The sequence below is a fragment of the Micromys minutus genome (genome assembly GCF_963924665.1).
Source record: "Micromys minutus genome assembly, chromosome: 3".
Taxonomy (NCBI): domain Eukaryota; kingdom Metazoa; phylum Chordata; class Mammalia; order Rodentia; family Muridae; genus Micromys; species Micromys minutus.
The window spans coordinates 90,135,312-90,163,032 of NC_137972.1; the positions used below are offsets into that span (position 1 = coordinate 90,135,312).

Genomic DNA, 27,721 nt, shown 5'->3' on the forward strand with positions numbered 1-27,721 from the left:
TGCAAGCCAAGGAGGAAGGTGGCCAAGTTCCCCTAGAAAGGGTGTTTGCTGGTGCGGAAGCCTCGGATGTCACTGACATTTGCAAGAGGTGATCATAGTGAAGAGCTGCTACTGACTTTAGAGTGAGCAGAGAGACTGGCAGAGGACACACATCAGGGTCAGAGGGTTTTAAGACCTCTCCTAAGGTTGGGGAGACTGCTGTGACCCCTGGAGAAGTGGCCAGAGAATGTTTCTGCATCTGTGATTTGGAGGTTGTGCCATTCCTGGTAGGGAAAAGATTCAAGATAAAACTGGACATGACATGTAACAGACACAGGGAGAGAAAACTGCAAAGCTGCCCATTAGAAACACTCAACATAGTATGTCCATCATTGTATGCATGTGTACATGTGTAGACACGTGTGTGTGTGTGTGTGTGTGTGTGTGTGTGTGTATAATGAAGCAGGAGAAGGCATTTCAAAATTGACTTACCGTGTAAGTGTAATTCTACATTGCCATACCTAATATCTGTATATTCCCTGTGTGGCATGTCTGAATTTGTGTGCTGCATCGGGGTTTCTGGTGTTTCCGTTTTGTATAGCATTGGCCATGCTTCAGTGTGTATGTGTGTCTTATGGTATTAGGAAAAGGTCATTTGATCTCATTGTACTGCACATATACTCTGCACACTCTGGAGTGGTCCTTGGAGCTCAGGGGTTTCCTGGTGGTGCTGGCCCTGCCGCTCCCGCTCCGTTCACATCCCTTCCTCGAAAAGGGTCATTTATTTATGTTTTCTCCACTGAACAAGTTTCTGGGTAGGATGTGGGTTATGTTTCACAGTTAGTGGCCAGAGCCTATATTTCTCAGTTCCTAAAAGGAAAGTTGGAACCAACACATCCTCTAGAATTAAAATCAAGTGCTCTAGCAGCGTGTCAGCCTCCAGCGTTTCTACAGCTCATCTTGTGTTTGTGTGTTAGCTTTTATCTTTGTTTCCACCTCGACAATTGGGATGGAAACATTTTAGAATCTTCTCATCAGACTAACCAGTAATTAAGGTTGCTGAGTAAAAAAGTTTAAGACAGCTGTCAGGTGACCATGAACATGAGGTATGGTTTGCTGATGTTTGCCATCTGGGGACTTGATAATTATATGACAGCGGTGTGGTCGCTCTGTGACAGAGTTGACAGCTCATGTTTCCCACCCATCAAATTCTGACGCAGTTCTGAAAGTTTGTAGTTTTTCATTTCCAGGTAATTTATCATTCTAATGATTTTAAAAGCTATTTCGGGCCATAGTTACAAACACTGATAAGATGGTGCGTGAGGGCGACATTAACACGTGTTTCTTTTTGATTTCTAGGGAAAGACTACTATTATTCTAAGGTGCCTTGACAGGTAAGCGCTAGGTCAGCCTCTCTTCTACAGCTTTCATGTTTGTTCCAGCCACAGCAGAGCAAGTCAGGCCAAAGACACAGAAGAAGCAGTAATTTCGAGACTCAAAATATTTAATTCTCAATCCTGATTACAACTTTAAAGATATTCTGAGTCTTTAAGACAACCTCTAAGAACACCTTTAAAGATGAAAGAAAGAAAGGCAGAAACATTCAGGGTCCATACTAGATGCTTCTGTTCAAAGAAGAAACATCACCAGTTGTGTAGCCTCCAGCGTGCTCCTGTTCTTTGAGGCTGTGCCACTTTGGTATGTAAGGTCTTTTTATTCTACCTAATCGATGAGTGATGAATGTAACCACGGTTTCCTATAATAAACCATCCAGTGTAACACTAGTCTCTGATGAAGCGTTACAAGCTGCAGCATTGAGTGGAAACTGTTCACTTAGGCTCTCTTGTCGTGTGCCCAGAAACAAGACAATTTTTCAGATTGTGGCTTAACCATGTTAGATGTTTTATTTTAGGAGAATCATCTTGCTTTCTAAAAGAGCTATATCCTTAAGAAAATATAACTAAATAATACTTGGTGTGAATCCCAAAAATATCTTCCAAGATAAAGTTCAAAATATTCAACAAATAGAAATATACAAATCCCAAAATTTAAACTGTGGTCTTTGTTTTCCTAGTTTGAACTAAATATAATACTATTTAGTCTCAAAAAGGAAAGAAATCCAGCACTGGACAGTACCTGCTTCTTTTGCAGAGGACCCAGGGTTGTTCCCCAGCACCTACATGTAGCTCACGAGTATCTGTAACTCCAAGGGAGCCAGATCCTCTGACCTCCACAGGTGCCTGGCATGCTCGTGGTGCTCACACATGCACACACAGTCACACACACGCACATGGTACTCACACATGCATGCTCGTGGTGCTCACACATGCACACACAGTCACACACACGCACATGGTGCTCACACATGCATGCACCTGGTGCTCACACATGCACACACAGTCACACACATGTACATGGTGCTCGCACATGCATGCAGGCCCTACTCATTTACATAAAATAAGAAGATCTTTACGATTTGTTTGTTTTTTTAAGACAGGGTTTCTAAGGAAGTCTTTAATTTAAAAAGGAAATAAATTGTCATATTCTATAATGTATGTGAACTTTGAGGGTACTATACAAAGTAAAATAACCCAGTCACCAAACAGACAAAGTTGTCTGATCCTTCTGTATGGGATCCTCAAGCAACTCGTCTCACAGAAGCAGAAGGGAAAGGGGAGAGGCCGAGGTTGGGAGGAGGAACGTGGGACACTGGTCAATGTATGTGGAGTTGCAAAGTCAAAGGACTGGCTGCACAGCAGGGTGAATGGAGACGCCTCACACTGTAAACTGCACCCTTCAAAGGGTGTGCCAGTGAGATTTAGTTCGTATACTCCTTACATTTAAAGCAAATACATACTATAAATTGCTTTCCAAACAATTTTAAATTGCATAAGTAATTTATTAAATCACTTAAATATTTCCCAAATCATTTGTTGGTTTTATGCCCTTGCTCATATTTTTTTCAACTCTCCTTTTTGGCTGAGATTTGAAATAAAGAAAGCCACAAAAATCTCCCACCAGGTGACTGGCATTGGTTCTCAGCTCGAACGTTGAGGCTGAACAAGTGAGTCAGCATCCCCTGAGAGCTGGGGACAGAGTGTGGCCCTTGGCACTGCCAGCTTACTGCCTTTCCACTGTCCCTGCAAAGTGACCATCCATTCGGACAGTGCTGTTCACTCCTGCCCAATACTACAGCCCCAGGGCAGTGTTTGAAGGGCTTGTTTGTGTCTTGTGGAATAACGTGGCTTTAGCTTTACCTCAGTGCTAATATTCATTGTTGATATAAAACGTTCAGTGTTGTTGAGAGACTGTTTAAGAGGAAGTGAATGGTGCAGTTATAGCAATGGAACCAGGCCCACCAGCTAATAGTGTCTGTCTTTATTATACAGGGATGAGCCAGCCAAGCCCACCTTAGCTTTGGAATACACATACGGAAGGAAAACCAAGGGGCACAACACAGTGAGTCCATCTTCAAGTCCTGTCTCGGGCCCTAGATGGGAGGCTAGGATGCCAAGGTGGCTTACATTATCTGTAAACAGTAAACATGTCAGTGGTGCAAGTCACAGCCGTGGGCTTTAACTTCACATGCAGCTCAGCTAACAGGAAGCCCACCGAACCTGCAGGAACTATCTTAGTTTTCTCTTTTGTATTTTAAAGTGTTGAGAAAATTTATTTGCAACTTTTGCACAGTTCTTTGGCCTGCTTATGCCAACTTAATAGTGAGTTCCTTGAATCGTATGTGGTGCTTTTGCTTTGGGGTTTGGGGGTTTCAGTTTGTTTATTTGTTTTCCACTATGTATCTCAAATTGGCCTGAAACTCATTGTGCAGTGCAGGTGGCACAAATTTGCATCCCTTCCGCCTCAGCCTTCTGAGTGTTGTTAAGGTGTACACATGTGGCAGCAGGCCCGGCATGAAATAAGATTTCTTTGGAATTTGATGATATGGGTTCATTGCCCACTTACAGTATAGATGGAGCCTTTTCTGTTTTAAAATAAAAATGACATGACGACTGCTCCCATTCTTATAACTTTGCAGTTACTTTAAAATTTGTCATGCAATATATTTGAGCATACTTTCCCCCCTCCCAGCCCTCCAGATCCCCCCCCTCTCCACTCACCCAGCGTCATATTCTTTCTCTCTCTTAAAAGTGGGGGGAAACTGAGGCACACAAAACAAAGACAAGAAGACAGAAACACCAACCCATAACAAGAACAAAAGGCACACAGAGAGTCACGGGATCATTCTGATGTCCACCGCTGAGCATGTGGCCTGCCTGGACTGTGGCTGGTATTCACAGTGGCACTGCCTCGGCAAGACCTTCCCTCTCCCAGCATGCAACTGCAAACAGTGTCTCAGTCAGGAAGCTGGTGCCCACTTCCTTTCCCCATGCTGGGGTTTTCTCAAGTGTGAACTCCGACAGTCCTGATACATTCCATCACGGTCTCTGTGAGTTTCTGTGTGCATCAGCCCTGTTGTCTGGAAGATGTTTCCTTGCGGTCATCCACTGTTTCTGGCTCTTAACAACCCTTTCACCTCTTCAACATAGATCCCTGACCCTTTCCAGGAGAGGTGAGATAAAGACATCCACTTAGGTCTGTGTGCCCAGGTCTCTCACTGTCTACACACTGTCCAGGAGGTACCTACTGTAGCACCGTAGGTCTCTGTGTTACTGACCCTCTACTGCTACAGGCTTGTCTGGTGAGATCTGAGCAGCGACTGATCTGTTGGCTGGCCTGTCACTATGTTCATAGGAGAATAAGAACAGTAGGTTTTCCCCAAACTCATGACCCATCTAGTCTCAGGTTCATGTGCTCATTAACAGTCAGACATGGGGTCCAACTCATGGAGTAGGTCTTAAATCCAGTCAAAAAGTGGTTGGTTGCTCCCGTTGCCTTTGAGCAAGCCGTAGATCTCGCAGGCACGCCTCTGTTGTCGGGTTTGTAGCGATACTGGTGGTTATCACTTTCCTCTGATAGCGTTCACAGTGCCGCCCACCACTGTGAATGCTAATCCATAGGCATGGAACCTCTAGTTGAACACAACTTCAACTTGTCCATGTTTGATGACATAAGCAAGTGGTGTCTTCAGCGATGGGGCCTTACCATCCAGTTGGGGGTAACCTGCGATGTTTGATCAGTGTGGAAGTGGTTTGTGGGGCCTCTGTAGCCAATGACTCAACAAAAGGTAATCCATTTCTAGATTGAAGGTTTTAGCTGATAGCATATAATCTCAAGTGGAATTTGCTCTCCCCACCACACACATTATATGGTAACTCCAAAGGTTTTGTTTTTTTTAATTATGTGTTTACATGTGTTTCTTTCTGTGGGTATTTGCACATGAGTCAGGTGGCTTTAGAAACCAGAAGAAGTCATTGGCTTTCTGAGAGCCGGAGTTACAGGCAGTTTGGAGCTGCCCAGTGTGGACGCTGAGAACGGGAGCGGAGTCCACAGGGCAGCGAGTACTCCGAGCTCTGAGCCAGCTCTCCTGCCCCTTGGTGGTTCTGTTTGATTTCAGGGACAGGTTCTTATATACCCAGATTGGTCTCTCACTCCAGCATGGCCTTGAGCTCACAATTCCCCTGCCTCAGACCTTTCTGAGAAATGGCATTAGAGGTGTAAATAGCCTTATTCATTTTATGAGTTACTTTTGACTTTTCTAGAGATCTTTTAAAAAATATGAGGTTTGAACTAAATTATTAATGTGTTTTATTTTTTTTAAATAGAGTTGGGATTGTAGCTCAGGGTTGGAGAACTGGCCTAGCATTCTTCACTCCTGCATTCAACCCCTAGTATGCTGGGAGGGAAAAATTGGGACGTGGCAGCGCTGCTGGAGACCACAGGCCTGATGGAGTCTGTTCTTTACCTGTTTTAATGTCTGTCAGAGATGTTAGAACTGTTCAGCAGAGAGGGAGAACACAGAGGAATATATGGTAAGGGGACAAATTCCTAAGTGATCTTGCTTCTGGAGGTCTCATAGCCAAGGGTGTTGTATCGTAAACTTAGAAGTGTGAAGAACAGTCGAAAGCAGACGTTCCTACTACTTCCACACAGAAGCACATTTGTCAGAATAATGTAGTTCGTTCAAATGTTTGCTCGCTGGAGAATTGTATGGTAGGACATGCCCACGATCCCAGCACGCAGGAGGTAGAAGCAGGTGGATCTTTGTGAGTTCAAAGTCAGTCTAATCTATGTAGTAAGTTCCAGTCCAGCCAGGACTGTGTAGTGAGACCTTGTCTCACAAAATAGAAAAGAAAGAATTTTATGACAGACGTAAATGTACAAGAATCGAAAGTGCCCACTATTGCTTTCTGGATCTACCAACGAAAGTAGGTTATTAAAACTGAGAAATTAAAAAGGAAAGAACACACAGAGATGCCAGAGAATCTCATTTTTGTGAGTCACGTGGTTTATGATGTGAGCTATCCTTTTTATGGGAAACTTGAAACTGCTCTCACAGACTGGACTTCCGAGAAGGGCTGTAAAACCTTCCTTTGCCACATTGTGAAGCAAGAGACATTTTCCAGTGAAAACTGATTCATTCCACAAACATTAGTGATTCAGTATCAACAACAGTAAAACAGTCTTAGAAATCATGAGAATTTGTACCGAGGAAAGAAAATGACATATATTAATCTAAATGTGCTTGCCTGCCACCCACCGTCCTCGTCCACGGTAGGGTCCATGAAAACCCAGGGGACGGCCGCCTGGCACCTGTTGTTCCTCTGCTCTTTGGACCAGAACACGGGCATTCTCTAAATCTGCTCTCAGAGCTTCACATCTTTGCAGACTAACTTTCATTGTGAGCTCCAGATAGAGACATTTGGTCAGCCCCTCGTACAGGACAAAGGTGCTTGCTCATCAGAGCATTGGTGACAATGGAGAGATATCCCAGTGAGCAGTCCTGGATCACACTGGTTCAAACTTCATGGCTAGCTGGTCTTGTTAATCCCTCTTAGATAAAGAGTCCTCTGAACAGAAATCCTCCTCCACCACAACCCCGCCCCCGCCCACACCTGTCATCACCAATGGCAGCCTCTTGGGGTCCCTCAGGGAACGGTTTTGCTCAGGTCATATCTGCACAGCTCACTCATTTGTGAGCATCTGTGTTTTAGATCAGAATGCTCTATTTCCCTACTGTATGAGAATCCCAAGTGCGCTGCACTGAGTAATTACACCTAAAGTTTATTAAGTACGTATTATGTGTGGTGTTGTTGTGAAGTCGGGAGCACTGTGTGTGCCTTCCATAAGATATAAACAGAGTTGGTATTTATTTTCACAGAAAAGTGGGTATCGCTGACAGGTTCTTTGTTCTTTGGAATGTATTTGATACATATTTCAAGGTATGAACAGAGGAAAGAAAATGTTTCCAGGAAGAAGAAAGGGTTCGAGAGGGCTGAATATTATCTATAATTATTACTCATAGGAGCTAATAAAGTATAACAGAACACTTAAAAGGTTAAAATTGAGTATTTTTTAAACCCTCTACTTTCTTTTAGCCGAAGGACATTGCTCACTTTTGGGAGCTGGGTGGAGGAACCTCTTTACTGGACTTAATCAGCATACCGATCACAATCGACACCTTAAGGTGAGTGAGACTCACAGTCGACTGGAGGCCCGGGGAACAGGCTTCCACCAGACAGTTAGACATTGTCTGGGGGTGACCGCAGCCCCTTCATTCCCATGAGCTTGGACTGTACCGCTTCGCTTCCAGAGAAGTCTGGAGAGAGCAGAGGCTCTGGCCAGGGCTGTGAGGTGCATCCTGCCAGCAATGTACTTTACAATCCTGCGGGCAGGGAAAATGTCCAGTAGGATTTGGGTGATGAATTCATTTTCAAAAGTACGAAAAGCTTGATTATTTCCACTCGATCTTAGTGTGTGCTAACTCAGCCTAGGGATTTGTCTTTAGCTGGCTGCAGGCAGTCGCCCCGAGGAATTGAGCACACTAATGTTACTGCCTCCATCCAAAGAATGCCCGTGTTGAAAAGGAAAGGTCTCTCTACTGACTTTTAAGAATCAAGGCCAAGGGGTAAACTCCAAACCCACGGACGGTCCCGCGAATTGGCCGTATCAGATGTGGAAAACTGTGACATTTCTGTGTTGCTGGGACTTGATCTTAGCCAAGAAAAATAAAAAAATTGAATCTGAAATATTTCTTATTAGAGACGAACACAAACCATTGCTGTTGCCAGAACAGCAAGACAGAGGACCCAGCAAGTGTCTGTCACAGTTCAGGCGTGAGAAGCCCTAGGGACGGAATCACGCCATTTGTACAAGACAGTTGCTTTTCCAAAGTTAGCTAGAAACAGGTCAGATTGGCTTTACTTAACCAGCAATGTCTTCCTCTTGGTGAAATGTAGTTTGTTCTCATTCATTTTGAGACAGAGTCTAGCAATGTTGCCCCAGGTAGCTTCGAACTCACAGAGATCCACCTGAATGCCTTCTCAGTGCTAGGATTGAAAGCATGCAGTATCGTGTGTGTGTGTGTGTTTGTGTGTGTGTGTGTGTGTGTGTGTGTGTGTGAGTGTGTGTGTGTGTGACTGTGTGTGTGTGTGAGTATGTGGTGTGTGTGTGCATGTGTGAGTATGTGGTGTGTGTGAGTGTGTGTGTGTGTGAGAGTGTGTGTGTGTGTGTGACTGTGTGTGAGTGTGTGTGTGTGTGAGTGTGTGTGTGACTATGTGTGTGAGTGTGTGTGAATATGTGGTGTGTGTGAGTGTGTGTGTGTGTGTGTGAGTGTGTGTGTGTGAGTATGTGGTGTGTGTGAGTATGTGGTGTGTGTGAGTATGTGGTGTGTGTGAGTGTGTGTGTGTGAGTATGTAGTGTGTGTGTGTGTGTGTGTGTGTGTGTGTGTGTGTGTGCCTGTGACTGTGGTGACCAGAAGAGTGCATCAGGTTTCTCAGAGCTAGAGTTATCAGATGTCATAAGGCATCCAACAGTCTGGGGCTCCACAAACTACATTCTGTTTGTCAGCAGGCTTCCTTTAGGCTTTGCAGTGAGCTCGAGGCTGGAGTCTCAGCTGCTGCTCAGTAGATGTTGGGATCCTGAGAAGTAGGCTCTTATGCCAGTGAAGAAATGGTCTTGCCAGCAAGAGTGAGAGCAAGCAGACAAAGAGAGCCCGCCTCCTTCTTTCAGGCCTTTAGACAGGTTGCCAGCAGATGGCGTGGCTCAGATTAAAGGGGATCTTCCCCCCTTACGGATTTAAATTTAAAACAACCTCTCATAAGCATGTCCAGCCACTTGGGTTTTAGTTCATCCCAATTGTAGTCAAGTTGACAACTAAGAATATTTACCACGATTCCATTGAACAAGACTAAGTAGCTTCTGGGACCCAATCGGTGCAGACCCGTGCAGGCCCTGTGAGTACTGCCTCACTGTGAGCTCCTGTGTGCACAGAACCTGTTGATTTGGAAGGCCTTGTTTACTTCCTCCGTGTCCTCTGGCTCTTACATTCTTCCTACCTCCTCTTCAGCGGGGTTTCCTGAACCCTGAGGGGGCGGTATTCAATAGAGACTGTGGGTTTAGGGCTGAGTGTTCCAAGGACTCTCATTCCCTGAATAACGTCTGGATGTGGCTGAGTGCTGGTCTGTGAGTGAAGCAGTGTCATTTGCAGTCACTTTATTGCTGCGTTCTTTTAGTGGAACACAAGTGTTTGCTTTTATCCTTGGTCCCTAAGCTATCTAGTCTCGGGTTCTTGGTCATGCAAACATTGTTGGGAATGGGTTCCATCTTCCGGAGTGGTCCTTAAATTAAACCAGATATTAGTTGGTTCCTCTAACAAGCTTTGTGCACTGTTGCATCAGCATGTCTCAGAGGCAGGATACCGTTGTACATAGAAGGATTTGTAGCTGAGTTGGTGTTTTCTCCTTTTCTCTGAGTTTCTCCTTTGGTAGTGAATAGAGTACCTTGTTCCAAAGATGTTAGCACATGGGGTGAAGGTTCTATGTAGTCACTAGCTTGGTTTCTCTGTGTTCAGTGAGTTGTGTAGATGTTGTTGTCTTTCGCAATGGGGCTTTGTTGTCAGTGTGTGGGGAACAAACTATAGTCTTGACAACACCTCGTTGTTTGGAGGTTCCTATGGAAGCCCTTTGGCCACCAACTCAATTAGGTGTAGCCTGTTCCCAGTACTGGAACTTCATTTGGTGACAAGATGTTTTCAGTTAGGCTTTGTATGTGCACGGAGGCCCCACAATTCTGCTTAAAGACACCTTTCTCCTGGGACATTAGGATGTTGGGATTTTTAGTTTTGTTTGTTTGTTTGTTTTTGTTTTTTGGTTGGTTGGTTAGTTTCTTTAAAGAACTCAACAGCTATATAGTGTTACTTTTGACTTTGTTGTTGTTGCTCCTCCCCTTATCCTTTCTGCTCCCCTTCTTCCTCCTTTTTCTTCCCACCTCTTCCTCCTTCCCCTCTCCCCAACCTCCTCCTCCTTCTTCTTTCTTCTTCTTCTTCTTCTTTTGTCCAAACAGGATTTCTCTGTGCAACTCTGTAGACCAGGCTAGCCTCAAACTCAGAGATTTCCTCTGCCTTCCAAGTGCTGCAGTCAAAGGTGTGCCCCGCACTACCCGCTATCACTTTCTTTAATGGAGATGAGCAAAGCTTCCTAGGAACCAGCATGGTTTGTAGTTGACCATTGAGAAGAGGAGGTAAGAGTGAGAGTGGGGAGGAGCTAAGAGCCCGAAGCTGCTGCCTCTGCCACTGCCGCTGCCACCTTGAGTCTGGAAGGCCGCAAGTAGAGGCCCACTTTTGCCTGTACTAGGCCAGACTTGTACACAGCCTGACTCTTCTTCACTTAATTGAGACTGGGCTGCCAGACAGACTTGTGGAAATTCAGGGTTCTACGGGAAGTGAAAAGTTTCCTCACTGTGTCGGTCTGAGACTTCCTGTCCCTTGGCTCCAGGACAGCTGGAGCCAGCTTTGGGAGAGGGAAAGAGTCTGGGCTGTGATGAATTAGCCCCAAATCGGGGTCCAAAGTTGGGTGCGGCTTGTGAGGATCTCACTTCATGGAATTAGTTTGACACGTAATTTCCTTATTTTGGGCAAACCTCAGAAAATTGAGAAACTGATATATTGCCACATGCAATTAGATATTGTTTACCCTTGATATAATGTTCATAGAACAGAATGTTTCCACAGACTGATTTGTGAGAATCCACAATTTGCTCAAGAATGACTCCCAAATTATATGTAAACACAAAGTGTGTTTTATTCTGCAGAAGTCCAACACACTGGGGTCTCCCATTATCAAGATGAGAGACAACCAAGTGAGCTCACAGGTCTGATTTAAAGCACATTAGGGAATTCCAGGGTAGGTGACCTCTATGTTAATCTGTTAGGTCCATCTCTACAGACATTCCAGTACCTGGGTGTGGGGGCTGGAAACTTGCTGGGGAGGTCTGGAAACTGTTGCTGAGGAAGTAGCTGAGAAAGTCTAGAAACTGCTGCTGACCCATTGTCCAGGCCTCAGGCCAGGTGGCGGGGCAGCTTCTGAGGCCTGGACTTGCCTGGACTTGCCCAGTTCTTGGAGACAGAGATTTAGGCCTAGTCTCCAAAACTGCCAATTTGAAGCCTGTCATGGAATCAGCCTAGCCATCTCAGATTAATTTGTAATAGAACATTTCCTGTGGTCTGGTCTCACTTCAAGAATTTTAAAACTGTTTTCTTAGCTAACTTTTGCCATAAAGAAGGTATAGAGCTACACAGTACTAGAAACAAAAAGTTAGGTAATCCGTTTCTGTTCTGCCTGTTTTCAGGGTTAAAAATAATTTTTATGTTGTACTATTTGACCATAGTAAAAGGGTTGCACCTGCCTTTTAAAAAGAAAACCCAAAGTATGATATCTAAAGCTCTGAGAGTAAAACTAGTTTCTTTGCTACTCCATACTTAGTATATGACTCTCTAGTGAAGTAGACTGTTTATAAACTTAATTGTGTGACATAGAAATGACTGGCTGGATAGTAATTTTACAGATATGTTTGATAATTAGTATCTAAAGGATCCTTACTAAATTGAGACCACAGGCACAGAATTTAGATTCTGTTTTGTATGGATTACCCAAAATAGCCGGTTTGACTGACCCAACAAAAAAACTGAATAGCTTCATTTTGTCTCCTAGCAGAATATTTGCCAGTTGAGTAAGAATGTTGGCTCTGAGCTAGGCAAGATTGTGCACAACTGTGATGCTCACACTTGGGAGGCAGGGGCAGAGATGGAGAGACAGAGAGACAGAGACAGAGAGGGAGAGAGACAGACAGAGAGGCAGAGACAGGGGCAGAGAGACAGAGAGGCAGAGGAAGAGAGACAGAGGCAGAGAGGGAGAGAGACAGAGAGGCAAAGGCAGAGGCAGAGGGGCAGAGGCAGGCATATCTGTGTCGATTCCAGAACTGCTGGGTCTGCACAGAGAAACTTTGTCTTAAAAAAACAAAAAACAATGTTAGCCATGATTAAATGTCTGTATACTGTAAATGACTATATTCCGATGGTTTTCTAAAGCATGTGTGTGTGTGTGTGTGTGTGTGTGTGTGTGTGTGTGTGTGTGTGTATTTCAGTTGGTTAAAATATACACAACCTAACATTTACCACTGACGCCATTGTTGGTGAGCTCTTCTGGGCATTAAGCACAAGCACCACATGTATTCCTAGGCCTTTCCGGTCTCCCTGTGGGCAAGTCCTTGTAGGCTCTTAGCAGTTTGACTCCATGGCACCTTATATTAAAAAGCCAAGTAGTGTCTGCCTTTTTGTAGTTTATTTAACTTAATATAACGTCTTCCAGGTCACAGGGTAGCGTGTGTTGAACGTCCCTCCTCTGTAAGGTGGTAATGCTTCTTCATCAGCGTACGCTACAATCTGTTCGCTGTCAACCCATCCGCGGACTTTGGGCTGTGCTCCCTTTGGCTGTTGTGGGCGGTGCTGCTGTGAGCACTGACATCTGCATACTTTTCAGCCATAGCTTCCCTCTGGGATTGGTGGCTCAGCCAATAATCCCAACAGTCTGGGACCTAGGCAAGCAGATCGTGGTTGGTTCAAGGCCATCCTTGGCTACATAGTAAGTTCCAGAACAGCCAGGGCTACAAGGTCACAAAAACATTCTTCAGAATTTGGGCACAGACCTAGAAATGGAACACTGGACCAGTGGTTCTCCGCTGTGTTTTTTAGGGACTGCACGCTGTTTTCACGGCTGCTCCACTATTTGAAGTTCTCTCCAGTGATACTCAGTTCTGAATTTCCCCAACTCTCAGCAGTACTTACTTCCTCTTGTCTTTTCTTAGGTAACAACTCCCATGATGGCTGTGAGACCACACTCTCACTTCGAGTTTTCTTTTCATCTTCCTTATAAGTGAAATTGTTAGGCATTTTTACATTTTTAAAATTTTTTTGTGTATTGGTATTTTGCCTGCATGTGTGTGTATCTGTGCACCACGTGCATGCAGTACCTTCAAAGGCCAGCAGAGGGTGACAGAACCCCCTGGAACTAGAGTCAAACGCTTGTGAGCCAGGGACTTGAACCTTCGTTTTCTGGGAGAACAGCCAGTGCTTTTAACTGCTGAGCCATCACTCTAGTCCTTGAGCATATCCTTGTTTGTTTCTTGGCCAACAGAATAGCTCTTTGGAGTTATTCGAGTCTATTTTTTAACGAATTATTTTGTTGTTGCAGAGTTTAGATTTAGATTTGTTTAATGTGTAGGAGTGCCATTCACTGTCTGTGATGAGGCTGGTCAGTGTGCCCGTTGCCCTTCTGTTTATATTGTGCTGCTGCTGACTTTGGCATTGAGATTTTTGCTCCTCTTTTGTGGAGCATCAGGTACAATTAGATCTAAACATGGCATCGGTGAGCCCATTGGCATTCAGCTTCTCTGAACTGGACCATTCTTCCTGTAATACTGAGTCCCGGAGGGAAGGACACCAGAACACATAGGCAGTAAGCGAGTTCTCACTTCATCTTGGAATAATGGCATGCTGGGTTTTTAAACTATATTAGATAAATTTCAGGACATCACATCTCAAAACAGTCACGAGGAATCTTTTTGCCTAAAGCTGTTTTAAATCTCTTTAGGACATTTTCTATTGTTCTTGTTTTGGATCTTTCCAAACCTAATGATCTCTGGCCCACCATGGAAAATCTGTTGCAAGCCACAAAAAGCCATGTGGACAAGGTGATCATGAAGTTGGGCAAGACAAACTCGAAGGCTTCAGCTGAGATGAGGCAGAGGATGTGGAGCGTTATGCAGAAGGACCATCCGGTGAGTTTACTGGTTTGTTCTGGCCTCGGCACCACACAGCATAGAGACAGCTCTGCGATACAGCTTCTTTCATTTTCTGCATGACTTAAAATTCGTTTGATGTAAATGAACCAGTTTACCAGAAAATTACTGCAATTTCATAAACCTCAGTAAGAGCAGCACAAGAAGATGACAATGCCCTCTTGTCAGGCGTCTGCCGTGTTTATTGCGGTGTACTGCACCACTCGGGGGAAATGAAGCTGAGAGTAGAATTTTGATATTGATTCTATAATCTCTGTAAACTGAAGATGAAAATGCAGACCGAAGTGGGGAAGGCTGAAGCTACAGACTGAGGCAGGGGCAGAGACTCAGCTGCCTCCTCAGCACCGCACGCCTGCGTTCATTCAGTGCTGTCCCGAGACTCCTCCAGCGCCTAAAAACTGTTACGTTCCAAGGTTGCTGTCATTTAGATACAGTCTGGAGTGTCCTCATCTAGAAAACTAGAAGCACTTCATAGTGTCCATAGTTTGTGTGCTGTGTCTTATACAGTGTCAGAGCCAGACCAAGACAAGCAGCACACACATAGCATAAATCAGGAACTCCTTAAAGATGGGGTGCCGTGTAGGAAAGCGCTCAGGAGGCAGAGGCAGGCAGATCACAGTTCGAGGCCAGCCTGGTCTACAGAACAAGGTCCAGGACAGTTAGGGCTACACAGAGAAACTGTCTTGGAAAGCAAAACAAACAAACGAAAACCCAGAACAGCAGACTATGGAGGCGAATGAGGACCGTGATGTTAAAATAATCCTCATTTCTGGCTTTGCACTTAGAATACAGCACAGAACGAATGGTACTGTGACAGAAAGCAAGGTCAGCATCAGTGAAGGGAATAAAGGATGTTTTCTGAGATAAATAGAAATTCCTGGGGGCATAGCATACACAGCTGTAATCAAGTACGTTTGTTTATTAACAGGATCGGGAATTAATTGACCCATTTCCAATACCTCTGGTCATTATTGGGAGTAAATATGATATTTTCCAGGTAAGCGTCTCCATTCTATCTGTTTATTTGGCGTGTGCAGCTACGCCTTTGAGGGGGTGTAAAAATGGTGAAATAAGGACCCTAGCTCCAGAAGGGACCGGCTCCGAGACACCATCTAAAGGACTTTAGAGAGGACGGGACGGTTAGGACGGGGCGAGGCGGAAGACTCAAAAAACAAATCTTCAGCACTGAGGGATAAGATTTTCTTCCCAACTTTAAATTGAAGAAAGTAGGAAATTAGTTTCTTCTTATCTTGGCTTGTCAGAGAGTCCTTAGGGCATTGCACAGGATGAAATGTGTGCTTATATCTGGACTCTCTGAAGCCAAGCATTCAAACAGATCTGATAGCAGTAGGAGGCTGTAGCTTGTTCAGTCTCTAGATGTGGATGTGGAGGTGACCGAGCCAGACTCCTCAGGGCGGGATATAAAACAAATAATGTGTTTCTCCCAAGTAAGCTCTTGAGACCTCTGGCTTATTTTTTCCTTTTAATAATTTTCTTCCACAGGATTTTGATCCTGAGAAGAGAAAGGTGATATGTAAGACCCTGCGCTTTGTGGCACATTACTACGGGGCCTCGCTGATGGTCAGTGCCCCCTGCCCTCTGGGCTCAAACAGAGAGAGAATGAGGAAAGGGGACAGAGGTGCACAGAAGGAATAATAGATACCTGAGCTCAGCCTGCTCCGCTCCTTCCTTCTCACTTCCAAAGCTCCGCCCCTGCAGGCCCGAGACAGGGCATCTGCACAACACCGCCCATGGCCTCTTCTCCCTCCATGGCTTGTAAGCCCAGGCAGCTTCAGAGATTCGTCGGTGTGTTCCCACAATTTCATTTTTTATCTTTAAGAATTAGAGTCTGTATCCCCTCAAAGGAAGGGTGGAGGGGAGGGACTTTAGTAAGATGGTGTTTTTATGGAAAACCGATGTTGTTATAGAAGCTGAACTCATGAATTTTGAAGTTGAGCCGCCCAAGTCATTGTCAGTGTGATGGCCCCTTCTTAGACACTCGATTCTAGGCAAACTCCTTAAGTGTCCCCTCCTCTCAGGTAAAAATGGATGGAACAGTGCCTGCCTGCTTCGTGCGGAGCAGCAGAAGGGGTGCTTGGTGCTCAGTGTAGGGCCTGAAACATGGAGCTAGTCAGTAAAAGAGGTAACAGTGGACACACTCAGGAGATGGGGCAGGAGGCACTCAAGTGCAACCCAGCCTGAGTTACACAGTAAGACCCTGTCTCAATAACAACCCCAAAAGCATGTGATTGTAATTATCTTCTGAAGTAGGCCAGATTTTGCTGGTTATCCTTTAAACAAAAGATAAAATATAAAATGATTTTGCTAAAAAATGCTGCCTTGATTTCTGAACTGCTTTTGCTAGGCAAATTTAAAATGTAAGTTAAAAGATTAACTGTGGGACTTAAAACAGTCTACCTTTTCCAGGCCTGTATCATGAGACCCTGTCTCAAAAAACAAAAACAAAGCTACCTTAGTTTTTGCATAATTAGTTGGTGGTTACCTTTCCTCTAGTCAAGTCACTAAGAGGAGAGCACAGGCCCCATGGCCGGGCAGAGCCCTTTGCTCCCGCGGCTGAACATGCTGTGTATTCTCTGTGTGTTCAGTTTCTGTGCGTTTAGAGCATCTCACGTTTTGTTGTGTGTTCTTTTTAGCCTGACCTCTCTACCTATATGTCAGGCTGATGGGATGCTTTGAGAAGTCTTTTTGCCAAATGGGGAGGAAGAACCAATGGGGAGGAAGTTTCTAGTTGATTTCTGCCAATAAGTGGAGAGGAGCGTCATAAGCCACCACCGTCCAAAAGTGGAAGGGGTGGCTCTGGCTGGGATTGGGGGAGGGGACAGGCGGGTTCCACCACTCAGGAGCACCTGCTGTGTGTGCAGGGGTGTGAGAGGCAGCAGGCTTAGAAGAGTTAGTGAGAAATCTGGAATGTTCTCCCACCCTCCATCCTGCAGATCATATCTGTGCTTTAGGTTTTCTTCCTGAACATATAATAAAAACAAAGTATCATAAAATTACGTAGTTTAAATCAATAACAATACATTGATTATATTGTAATGAATATGTAATGTCTTGGTAAAACTAAGTACAATGATCTTTTTTAATTAAAAACTATCCTATTTTTAAATATCCCAGATAAACATGAGCATCATTAAGTTCTTTGTTTTAAATGAATGTGTCTGACCTGTGTTCCTCTTGTGTCCATCCTCTGTGAGCCTGCTCTTATCCCAAAACTGTAGTCCTGGGATCTGCCGCAGGGGCCAGAAAGCTGACATCTTTACTTCATCAGTAGATTCACTCCACATCTCCTTTGCCTTTGAGTGGCAAGGGATTGGAAGGCAAACGGTGACTTTTAAAAAAGAAGCTAAAAAGTCAGTTCAGGGAGCGCCAGTGTGACCCCACCTGCAGCTACCACACAGCTGCCTTGCTAGTTGCAGGGCACCTAGACATGCCAAAGTTTCTTTTAATACATGCCTTTCGTCGTCTAACCAAATCAGGTTGGGGGTTTCTCTTTTAGAACACAATAAGAATGTTCACGTCAACACACACCACAAACATTTCAGGCAAACACAAATATGTGAATTAAAAACAAAGTCTGCTTGTTGAAATCTGTGAAATGATTGATTGGTGAGCTCCCAGGGGTCCTTCCCACAAGCACTCATGATCTCTGCGGACCGAGGCAAGCTTGTCCAGGCTGCTTTATTCGGCTTCTGTTCTGTCAACTCAAATGTCCGTGTTCTGAGGAGGGTAGCTGTGATTCTCTGCCCATCTGTGCTTCCTCCAAGCTGGTTTCTACTGTTAGAGATGAGAAAGCAGAGAGTAATTTATCTCCTGTTTGCTTCTAAGTTTACCAGCAAATCAGAAGCTCTGTTACTGAAGATTCGAGGTGTTATCAACCAGTTGGCATTCGGTATTGATAAGAGGTACTGGTGCATGTTTTCCCATCAGCTGCCCCTGTTCCTTGGCTTCTGTGTCTTCCTCCACCTACTGCTTTCCTGTGCTTAGGATTTTCTTCTGTTAACTTTAAATGGAGTTGGAAGTTTTAGCATGTGTTTTTTTTCTGGCTTTGTTCTTTCTCTTGGTTTGAATTGACTGTGGCGTTAGTCTGTCACAACCAATGCTATTGGTTTATTCGGGTCGATGCTTTCATGTGTGACTTAGGTAAAACGTGGCCTGTGTTTACACTAGAGCATGACAGCATATTCAATTGATGAACTAAAATACAATCTTTTTCTTTGCCATACAGCAAATCAATGTGTGTGGATCAGAATAAACCACTGTTCATCACAGCAGGATTGGATTCTTTATGTCAAATAGGTTGGTGAACTTATTAATGTTGCTTAATCTTTTTAAATTGCTTATTGATTTTCTCTTCCTGCCTCCTTGATCTCCAGCACACCACCATTTCTGGCTTCATCTCTGACAGTTATTTTTTATGCATTTATTTGTACTCCAAGAACTGATGAAGCTTCCAACACATTGATGTACTTGTGACAGAAGCCAGGGCACCGCATGGAGACAGACCATTCTCTATTCTACTAAATAATACATATGTACATACATACATGCATACGTGCATACACACATGCATATGTACATACATGTGTACATGCATGCGTGCATACATACATATGTACATACGTACATACATATATACACTTTTAGATTCTAGTTCCCCCAGTTTAGAAGAAAATAGGAGTATAAGGTAGTCAGGGAACTCTGGAGCATGTTATGATTAATGTGATTTATGAGCCCGAAGTGGTGGGATAAACTGAAAACATTAGATACTAACTCTCTATTATACGCCTGCTTTCCCGTTGAGTGTGGTGGTGCATCTTCTAATCCTAGGAAACTGAGGCAGGCAGATTGCTGAAAACTCAAAGCTAGCCAGACTGGGCTGTATCCCAATACCCTCTTTCAAAGTTGAAAGAAGTAAACAAGAGTGAATGTTTGCTTCAGCTCTGAGATGTGTTTTCTAAACTCACAGACTCCATAGTCAAGTTATCAAGTCCCTTCTCTTCCCAAGAGAGCTGTTTCCTGCGTGAGGCCCTTTGGGCCCCTGCATGTGGCCTGATTTCTCAGTGCTAATAGGCAGGTCTCTCCACTCTCTCTTCACTCTAAGGAGCCACGGCTTTAGCTGCGGGTCTTTAGCATGAGCAGAGTTTGGACACAGGAATGGGTGTTGCCTGAAGCACGGTCATGGAGACAAACTGGCATCTTGTTCACTAGTATCAGCTTATCTGAGCACTGAGAAGCACTCCATGCTGAGAGCTGGTGTGTGCGGGGTCCTCTGCGAGAATAGTCGGCCAGAGGGCTTGCTAATTACCGAATTTAAAACCAGAGCTGGGACTGAGACACAGCTCAGCAACTAAGAGCACTCGCTGCTCTTCCAGAGGACCCAAATTTAGTTCTCAACACCAGTGTTACACACACACACACACTCACACACACACATACTCACACACACACTCATATACAGACACACACACTCACACACACACACTCACACACACACATACTCACACACACACTCATATACACACACACACTCACACACACATAACTCACACACACATAACTCACACACACATAACTCACACACATACACACACAACTCAAATATCAATACTTTCTCTCCAAAATGGTAAGAGAGCCATTGAAGGTTAACTTTTGAACATTTTAGGGGACAATAAATATGTTAGAAAGGATAAAAAATTAAGGTTATAGATTGAAAAGAAAGTGACTAAATTTTTTAATTTTTTCAAATTAATTTAAATATTTAAGTTATAAATTTATTATCCTCATTAAGACCATAGGGACTGGGACTGTAGCTCAGTGGTGGAGTGCCTCACATGGTTCAATCTCAGCACTACAAGGGGGAGGGGAAGCAGAATCTTGTGTGTGTGTGTGTGTGTGTGTGTGTGTGTGTGTGTGTGTGTGTAGGATCTCTCACACATCATTCTGGTACTCTGCAGCTATACACATGTGTTTGTGGTGTAGAAACTTTACCAGTCTGTATTATTGAACTCAGGACATGTTAATGGTTTTCAATGTATATGCTGCCTACAGTTGTAATTAATATTTGAACTTTTTCATCGTTATGGAGCATAGTGATACAGACATGATTTTTTATCTACTAGGAAGCTATGAGCCTCTGGGTAGTGATCAGTTGTGAATAAAACAAACGGTGCTGCTGTATGAAATCCTTAAGGTGCACATTTCTATTGTGAACATGGGGATCTGGGGTTACTGTTAACAGGGCACAGATCCCAGTGTGGGGTGTGGAAAAGCTATAGTTATAGTTCACCCCTTATGTCTTGCTGCCTGTTTCCAGTACAGCAGCTTGGATAGGTCCAATCATAATGGTGTCTTAGTGTGGAGATGGAAAATAAGTATAAAATAGAATTAGCACTTTAATAAGTGATGTCTGCTTTATTAATAGTTTACAGTAATTTCATATTTGTAGTCAATGTTTTCATTTTAGGGTCTCCTCCTGTTCCCGAAAGTGACATTGGAAAGCTTCAGGCCCATTCCCCTATGGAGCTGTGGAAAAAGGTGTATGAGAAGCTCTTCCCACCAAAGGTTCGTCCTTTTCAGGGCTGGAAAACTGTCAGCCAAGATGGGAACGCCCAAAGGCCTTTTCTGATAATTCCATCTCTCTCTCTCTCTCTCTCTCTCTCTCTCTCTCTCTCTCTCTCTCTCTCTCTCTCTCTCCCATATTCCTAATGATGAAATGTTTGTTAAAACTGTTTTAGACAAAGCCCATGGACATTAACAGCCAAGTAAGAAATGCCCCTGTCCCATTTCATACAAAGCTCCCTGGCTGTTTGAAGACAGACGTCTGACCCGGGCTGGGGGCTGGGAGCACGGTGTGTGTTTGAGGTACATTTGAGGGTCTGATAGAAGCGGTAAACAGCGGAGAGCTCTTGGTGCCAAGCTGATGAGCTTGGCTCTTAGACAGACAGTGGCCCTGGCAGTGTGGGTTGTGGGCATGAAATGACTCTACAGTGTGGGAACTGTAATTTCAGAGTACCAGCACCCTGACGTCGATCCAGGACCCAGCCCGAGATCCACAGTATGCAGAGGCTGAGGTTGATGAGATGAGACTTCAGAAGGATCAGGTATTCCCAAACCCAGTTTCACCAAAATATGGTATTCATCGGGAAATTCATACTTGTAAAATTACTTAAGTATTACATCTATCTGTATAGAAAAAAATTCTGATATGCATATAAAAGAAACTTGAAAATCACCCACCATTTCACCACCCAAAGATAATGTAAGTGTTTACACAGACCCTTTGCCAGTTTAATGGTCCTGGCCTCCACCCTTTGTGAGAGTCTTTGAAAGCTTTTGTTTCTTATTTGATCATTTGACATAGTTATGCTTTCCTTGTGACAGGAAGGTTATCTTGTTCAGTTAAGGATTCTACCCTTTCAAACCAAGCTACAGAGCTACAGACAGACTGACAGACTCTGGGATCTCTGAAGAAAGTGCTTAGAAGTAGGCGTGGCAGGAAAGCCCCGTTTCAGTGTGCTAATCTTCAGAAAGAATTCAAGTGTTGGTGAATTCCAAGCACTGGCATAGATTTTGTCAGCCCTCCTTTTACCATCATAAAATGAGATGTCACACTGTCTGTCCTTGTGTGAGGACACGTTTGTATAGCACACTCTGCAAGCTGGAAACATGACCACATCTGGGCGGGTGTGCAGAACATTGTAACCTGGACAGTTGCCCTGTCACAGGGGTTACTTAGAGACACCTGTCTACTGTCCCAACCCCCAAGAGTGCTCAGGGAGTGGTGACCAACACATCGTTCCTAGCACTCACCCTTTGCCTAGGGGGTCCTCTAAGTAAGTAAGCAAAATGTTTTATTTCGACACACTCCAGACAACTTGAAAACATGCTGTGGATATTAAAATGGCTTTGTGGATATTTAAGGGAAGCATGAAGCATACTGTAGGGCAATGAGATGACCTAATGTAACCCTTATTGTACATGAACCTTGGCTATAGAGTTTATTGGAGGTCACTTCCCAACTAGTATTAAAGAGTCAATTATTAACTGTTATTATCTGTTTCTATGACATCGTGACTACTTTAATAAGGTCACATGCACAGGTGTTAGTAATATGCTGACGTATGTGGAACTCTGAACTTACACTTTGGAGTTACATCTCTTCTAACTTCATCCTGGATGAAAGTGGAACATTGTCCTAACCTTGTTCAGCCAATGCACCAGAACAGCTACAGTCTCTCAGCTGACACGGTTTTCTGTGTGTTGTCCTGGTACATAAATTGTGCAGATGGCCCTTGTAGAATCTTCATACAATTTGCACTTTTGCTGGAAAGGTACATAATGATTACCACTTAGTGTTGGTTACTTAATTAATATTTGATTCTAAAGACTGATATCTAGAGATGGATAGATAGACAGACGGATGATAGACAGATAGATGTTAGATACATAAATATGATGGGTAGAGACAGGGAGAGAAAATATAAAGACCTACAAGCTAAGGTGAAAGTCTCAGCGGTTGTCTAGACCTCTGTCTTGAGTTGTCCTTTCAGTGACTATTGATTGCTGGGCAGCATTTCCCCCCTTGAAAGTGGCATTGCGATCCTTAGGTCTCGGTTGACACTGAACGATAGATAGTTTATTCATTTAAAAGAAATGAGCTCAGCTGCTTCTGACTTAAATATGCACTTAGGATTTGCCTCTGGGTGTGTCACTGCTAAGAGCAACCTGCAGGCTCTCAGGACAGCGTGGACTGGCCGCTCTGACCTAGGACCAAGCACTCGCTCTTCTGGGGAAGAGATGACATCCTATATCACCAGATTACAAAGAAGTTGTCTATGAGTGAGGGCTAGCCCTGCACCACAAGACATTAGACGGACCCTTCCTCTTGTGTCCTTCCCTCCTCACACCCCAACTGTTAGGCGTGGAACAGTGGCTTGCTCTTGCTTGTGCAGTGAAGGTAGAGCATGGAAGTTTTCGGATGGAGAAACATGCTCATGGATTCCCAGACCCACCACGAAAGCCCACCTCTCACTGAGGTGCCTTCTGTGAATCACCCATCCAGTGTAGGGAGGCACCCCACCACCACATCCCACATGCCTCATTGAAAGTCTTTGTGACAGAGTACTTCTTTATGGTAGCTGTTGAAATAATTCTATTTTTGATGGTCTCATTCTGTAGCTCAGACTGGTCTGAGGGAAAAAGGTTTAGGTCGTCTTGTTTAGCCATAGTTATCTTGTTTAAACCCCCAGTTTAAAACAGCCTGCTTGTTCCTAGGGCTGCAGTTTTATTAAGCACACTGACATGGTGAGTCACATGGTTGGAGAAAAGCAATGTTCCTGTGTGGTTAGGGGTGAGCCCAGGTGGGAGCTCCCTGGTTTTGCTTTTTAATGGCTCTGTAAGCAGACACCGAATCCATGTAAAGAAAACTCCGTTGAACCTTTCAAACATCGGTTGTACTGAGTTCATCTGATAGCAATAATGAAACTCCTGTGTCTGTTTGGGGTCCTGAATCAACTAATCACACCTTTCCCTTCTTTGGTCTGGCCAGGTGGCCAGTTACATTCTTCTCTCTGTGATGATAGATGCAGATTGTATACCAAAGAAAGAGTCAGATTGTAGCCAGCAAAGAACTGCAAAGCAGTAGCCTTCCCTTGATCTTGGTAAAACAACCAAGGCGAAGCCTGCAGCACCTTCGTAAACTTTGTTTTGCTTTGTTTTGAGACAAGGTCTAGTGGTGTAGTCTTGGCTAGCCGGAAACAAATTATGTAGACCAGGCTGTCCTCACACACCTAGAGATCCTCTCTGCCTCCTGAGGGTTGGGATTCAAGGTTGGTGCCACCACCCTCTTTTACCCACTTTTTAAGACTTAGCCATCTTTAATTGTGGAAGTGGAAACAAAGTAGCTGGATTGGTATCACTCAGATAGAAACCAAGCTGAAGACCTCTGCAGTTAGTGTCTGAAGTACACACACACACACACACACACACACACACACACACACACACACACCTGTGAGACTCTACAGCAGCTCAGTTTTAATCATGAAAATGTAACTGTGAAAGATAATCTGCACTTTTTATGAACACAGCAGTGGACTTTGTTTGTAGCAACTTCGAACGTGAGTAACCTCAGCCAGTGGGCAGTGCTCACCGATCTCCCAGAATCATGACGCCCCAGGTACAGTGGCTTAGACAGTCACCAGCACAGAGGCTGCCCGGGGATGACCCCTTGCTTCTCCCTCTGCTGCCAAATGAACTTATGTTAAAGAGGTAGAAGTCTGGAGAGGAGAGAGAGGAGCGCCCCCATCTTCTCACGGCTATTCTTCTAATCGGGTACATATCTCTGATGTTGGTTTTTCGAGGCTGCAGGAGGCTGACTGTAATGAATGCTGATTTCTTTTTCCTTTTTCTTTTTTAGCAGTCAATGGTTTTTGTTTGTTTGTTTGTTTTGTTTTTTTCTTTTTAGGTTTATTTCTTTTCATGAGTACACTGTAGCTGTCTTCAGACACACCAGAAGGATCTCATTACAGACGGTTGTGAGCCACCATGTGGTTGCTGGGATTTGAACTCAGGACCTCTGGAAGAGCAACCAGTGCTCTGAACCGCTGAGCCATCTCTCCAGTCCCGAACGCTGATTTCTTAATCAGTCCTTTCTGCAGACAGCTGGGTTTCCAGTGTGGAGACTTTGCAGGGGCATCTGTCTGTCCACAACCTGCACCCTTCACTGTTGTTCTGTTTTTGGGTTTGTTTCATTTTGTTGTTCTTTTTTGACGTGGGGATTTGAACTCAGGTCTTAAGCTCTCAGTACAAGTTCTCTTATCCACTGAGCCATCTCCAAAGCCCATGTCTGTTAGTTTCTGTGGTCTTTAAGAAAGCCAGTGGTGGTGTCTGCCTTTAATCCTAGCAACTGGGAGGCAGAGGCAGGCGAATCTCTGTGAGCCTGAGGCCAGCCTAGTCTACAAACCGAGTTCCAGGTCAGCCAGGGGTACGCAGTGAGACTATGTCTTGAAGAAACAAAACAAAAATGGGTTTTGAGGGTCTTGTTAGTTAGTTTGCTTGTTTAAGTCAGGGTCTTGCTGTGTACCCCTGGAATTCGCCATGTAGGCCAGGCTGACCTCTGCTGCTTTTGCCTCTGGGTACTGGAATTAAAGGGCTTTGCCACCGTACCTAACACTACAGTTTGTCTTCTCGGCGATGGGGAAAGTGCATTGCTAGACAAGCACTCTACTCCTGAGCTACATCCCCAGTCCTTGAGATCTTACTGTGAAACCTAGACTGACCTTAAACCCAAGATCCTCCTCTGCCTCCAGCGCTGGCCTTCAGATATGCACCGACACGCCTAGCTTAGTATGGCAAGTTTTTTTTTAAATATTTTATTATTATTTTATGTGTGTGGTTTACCTGCATGTATTCTGTGTACTATATGTGTTCACAGACCAGAGGGGGCATTGGCTCCCTTGAAACAGCAGTTATAAACATTTTCGAGACACCATGTGATGGCTGGAATCGAATCTAAATCCTCTAGAAGAGAAGCCTGTTCTCCAGTCCTAGTATGACAGCATTTTTAGAAAAAAAGCACTGTATTAAAAAAACATCTACATCTCAAATATTGACAATTTGCTGACTTCAAACTAACTTTAGGAAAGAGCTGAGCTTCACTTTCAAATATAGCTACTTTTAAATCCTCAAAGTATAAATGCTTTGTTTTTGCTAATTGAAAAGTTACTTGCATATTCTGTATAGAAAATCATTTTGGCTGAAAATTTACTAGATTCATCTCTAAGTGCTGCTTAGTCTGCGGGGAATCTCTGGGGGCTGTCCTCTATAAAGCAAGCTCAGTACAGTCACAGTCAGTATCGGGCCCTGAGACACGCGGCTGCAAAGGCTGCGCTAGCTCGATACCCATGCTTACCTGGCCTTAGGTTCTGTCTTAAAGTGATGCAGATCTTTCTTTCAGGAGCTAGAGCAGTACAAGAGAAGTTCCTCCAAGACCTGGAAGCAAATCGAGCTGGGCTCCTGAAGCTGCCACACCATGTGAGCTTGTGTCTGCCTTCCCAAGTTCAAGGGGATTATTCTTACCTTCTGTGGCCACGTGTGAAGAAAGTCGAGACACATAATCTGCTAGGGTGAACATATTTCTTGTTCTTGTTCAACTTTCTGAATATTCTGAAGTCTTTTAGAAGGAAAATATTCACTATATGTCATTCTTTTTCCAATAAAAGAATTTTCTATCACCTACTTGTAACATCTAAGTAGTACACATTTGTTTGGTATGTGTAAGTGTGTGTCTGTCCTCTTATTCTTTAGCGTATGAATCAAGGGTGTTTGGTACACACACACACACACACACACACACACACACACACACCATGGTATGTTTATGGAGGTCAAAGGAAAACTTTCAAGACTCCTCCTACCATTTGGATTCTGGGTGCTAAACTGAGGGCAGCAAGCTTGGTGGCATCTTCCTTTAACCACTGAGCCATATTGTTGGCTCTGGCCATTTCCATATAAAGGTGGGTGCCCATGTCAGACACTGTCCTTCTGGAAGGCGGACTCAGATGCAGCTAGCAGGAAACCAGGAAGGAGTTCTCTATTGTCATGGTCTTGCTGCAACAGAGGCACAGGAAGCACCTTCGGGTGCTGTGTAAATGCACATTTCTGGTCCTCACACACAGACTAGAATGGGCCACTTAAAGTGACAACCTCCATCCTCACCTCTCCCCTCATCACCCAGTGAAACTGTCACATTCGCTTTGCATATCACCTTTTAAAGAACGGTACACATAGGGGTCAGCATGTCTCTAAGGTGGCCAAAACTTCGTGGGATAAGAATTATATCCAGAATGACTTCCAGGTGGATAGCGCATGTAAGAAGCCAGTTCTGAGTAAGTATAGCCATTATTGTCAGTCAGGAAAGGTGTGTGTTCTGGTAACCTCCATGTCTACGCACGACGGGCACAGTTTCAAACAGGCAGGTTAACTAAGAGCAGAAAGGCTGGTGAGGGCCTGTGGGTAGGGAACCACCATCCGCCATCGGGCCATTGTGACAGGAGAGGGGTCTGTTGGCCGTTTGTCTTTCACGTGGTTCTGCCGTTAGACAATGACGTTCAGTGGTTTCTGGCATGTGTGTGCTGTGGAGAAAGCCTCCTGTGGCCAGGGCCTTGGTGGCACAAACAGCCCAGGCCGTAACAGCAATAATGATGTTCCTTCTCTGGGTCCATTTTCCTATATCACTGTCCATTACGTGACTTCAGGCCCAGGCCATCACGATTCAAAAGCCCGGTGTTTTGGGTGCTGCCACAAACATTTAGTAGCATGAAGTCACCCACAGTGTCAGTTTCCCAGATGCCTCTGAACTAGAATGAAACTCATCTGCATGTGAGCAGCAAAGCTTCTCCCACTTCCTCCTGTCTTCAGTAAGTTGAAATCAGTGACTTCAGAGGAGGTTCCTGTGGGACTCTATCTG

The 27,721-nt window shown here is 44.4% G+C and overlaps 1 protein-coding gene across 1 annotated transcript in view; it reads left to right on the forward strand.

Moving 5' to 3' along the window:
* DYNC2LI1 (dynein cytoplasmic 2 light intermediate chain 1) overlaps positions 1-26,341 on the forward strand; it is a 32,199-nt gene extending 5,858 nt beyond the window's left edge. The window contains exons 3-13 of the mRNA XM_080913942.1: positions 1,339-1,373; positions 3,369-3,438; positions 7,476-7,564; positions 14,025-14,211; positions 15,161-15,229; positions 15,736-15,813; positions 18,079-18,155; positions 18,479-18,549; positions 20,717-20,814; positions 21,261-21,353; positions 26,210-26,341. Of these exons, the coding sequence (XP_080770068.1) occupies positions 1,339-1,373; positions 3,369-3,438; positions 7,476-7,564; positions 14,025-14,211; positions 15,161-15,229; positions 15,736-15,813; positions 18,079-18,155; positions 18,479-18,549; positions 20,717-20,814; positions 21,261-21,353; positions 26,210-26,272 (930 nt within the window). The 3' untranslated portion in view covers positions 26,273-26,341. The remainder of the gene's footprint in view (positions 1-1,338; positions 1,374-3,368; positions 3,439-7,475; positions 7,565-14,024; positions 14,212-15,160; positions 15,230-15,735; positions 15,814-18,078; positions 18,156-18,478; positions 18,550-20,716; positions 20,815-21,260; positions 21,354-26,209) is intronic.
* Positions 26,342-27,721: the final 1,380 nt, after the last annotated feature.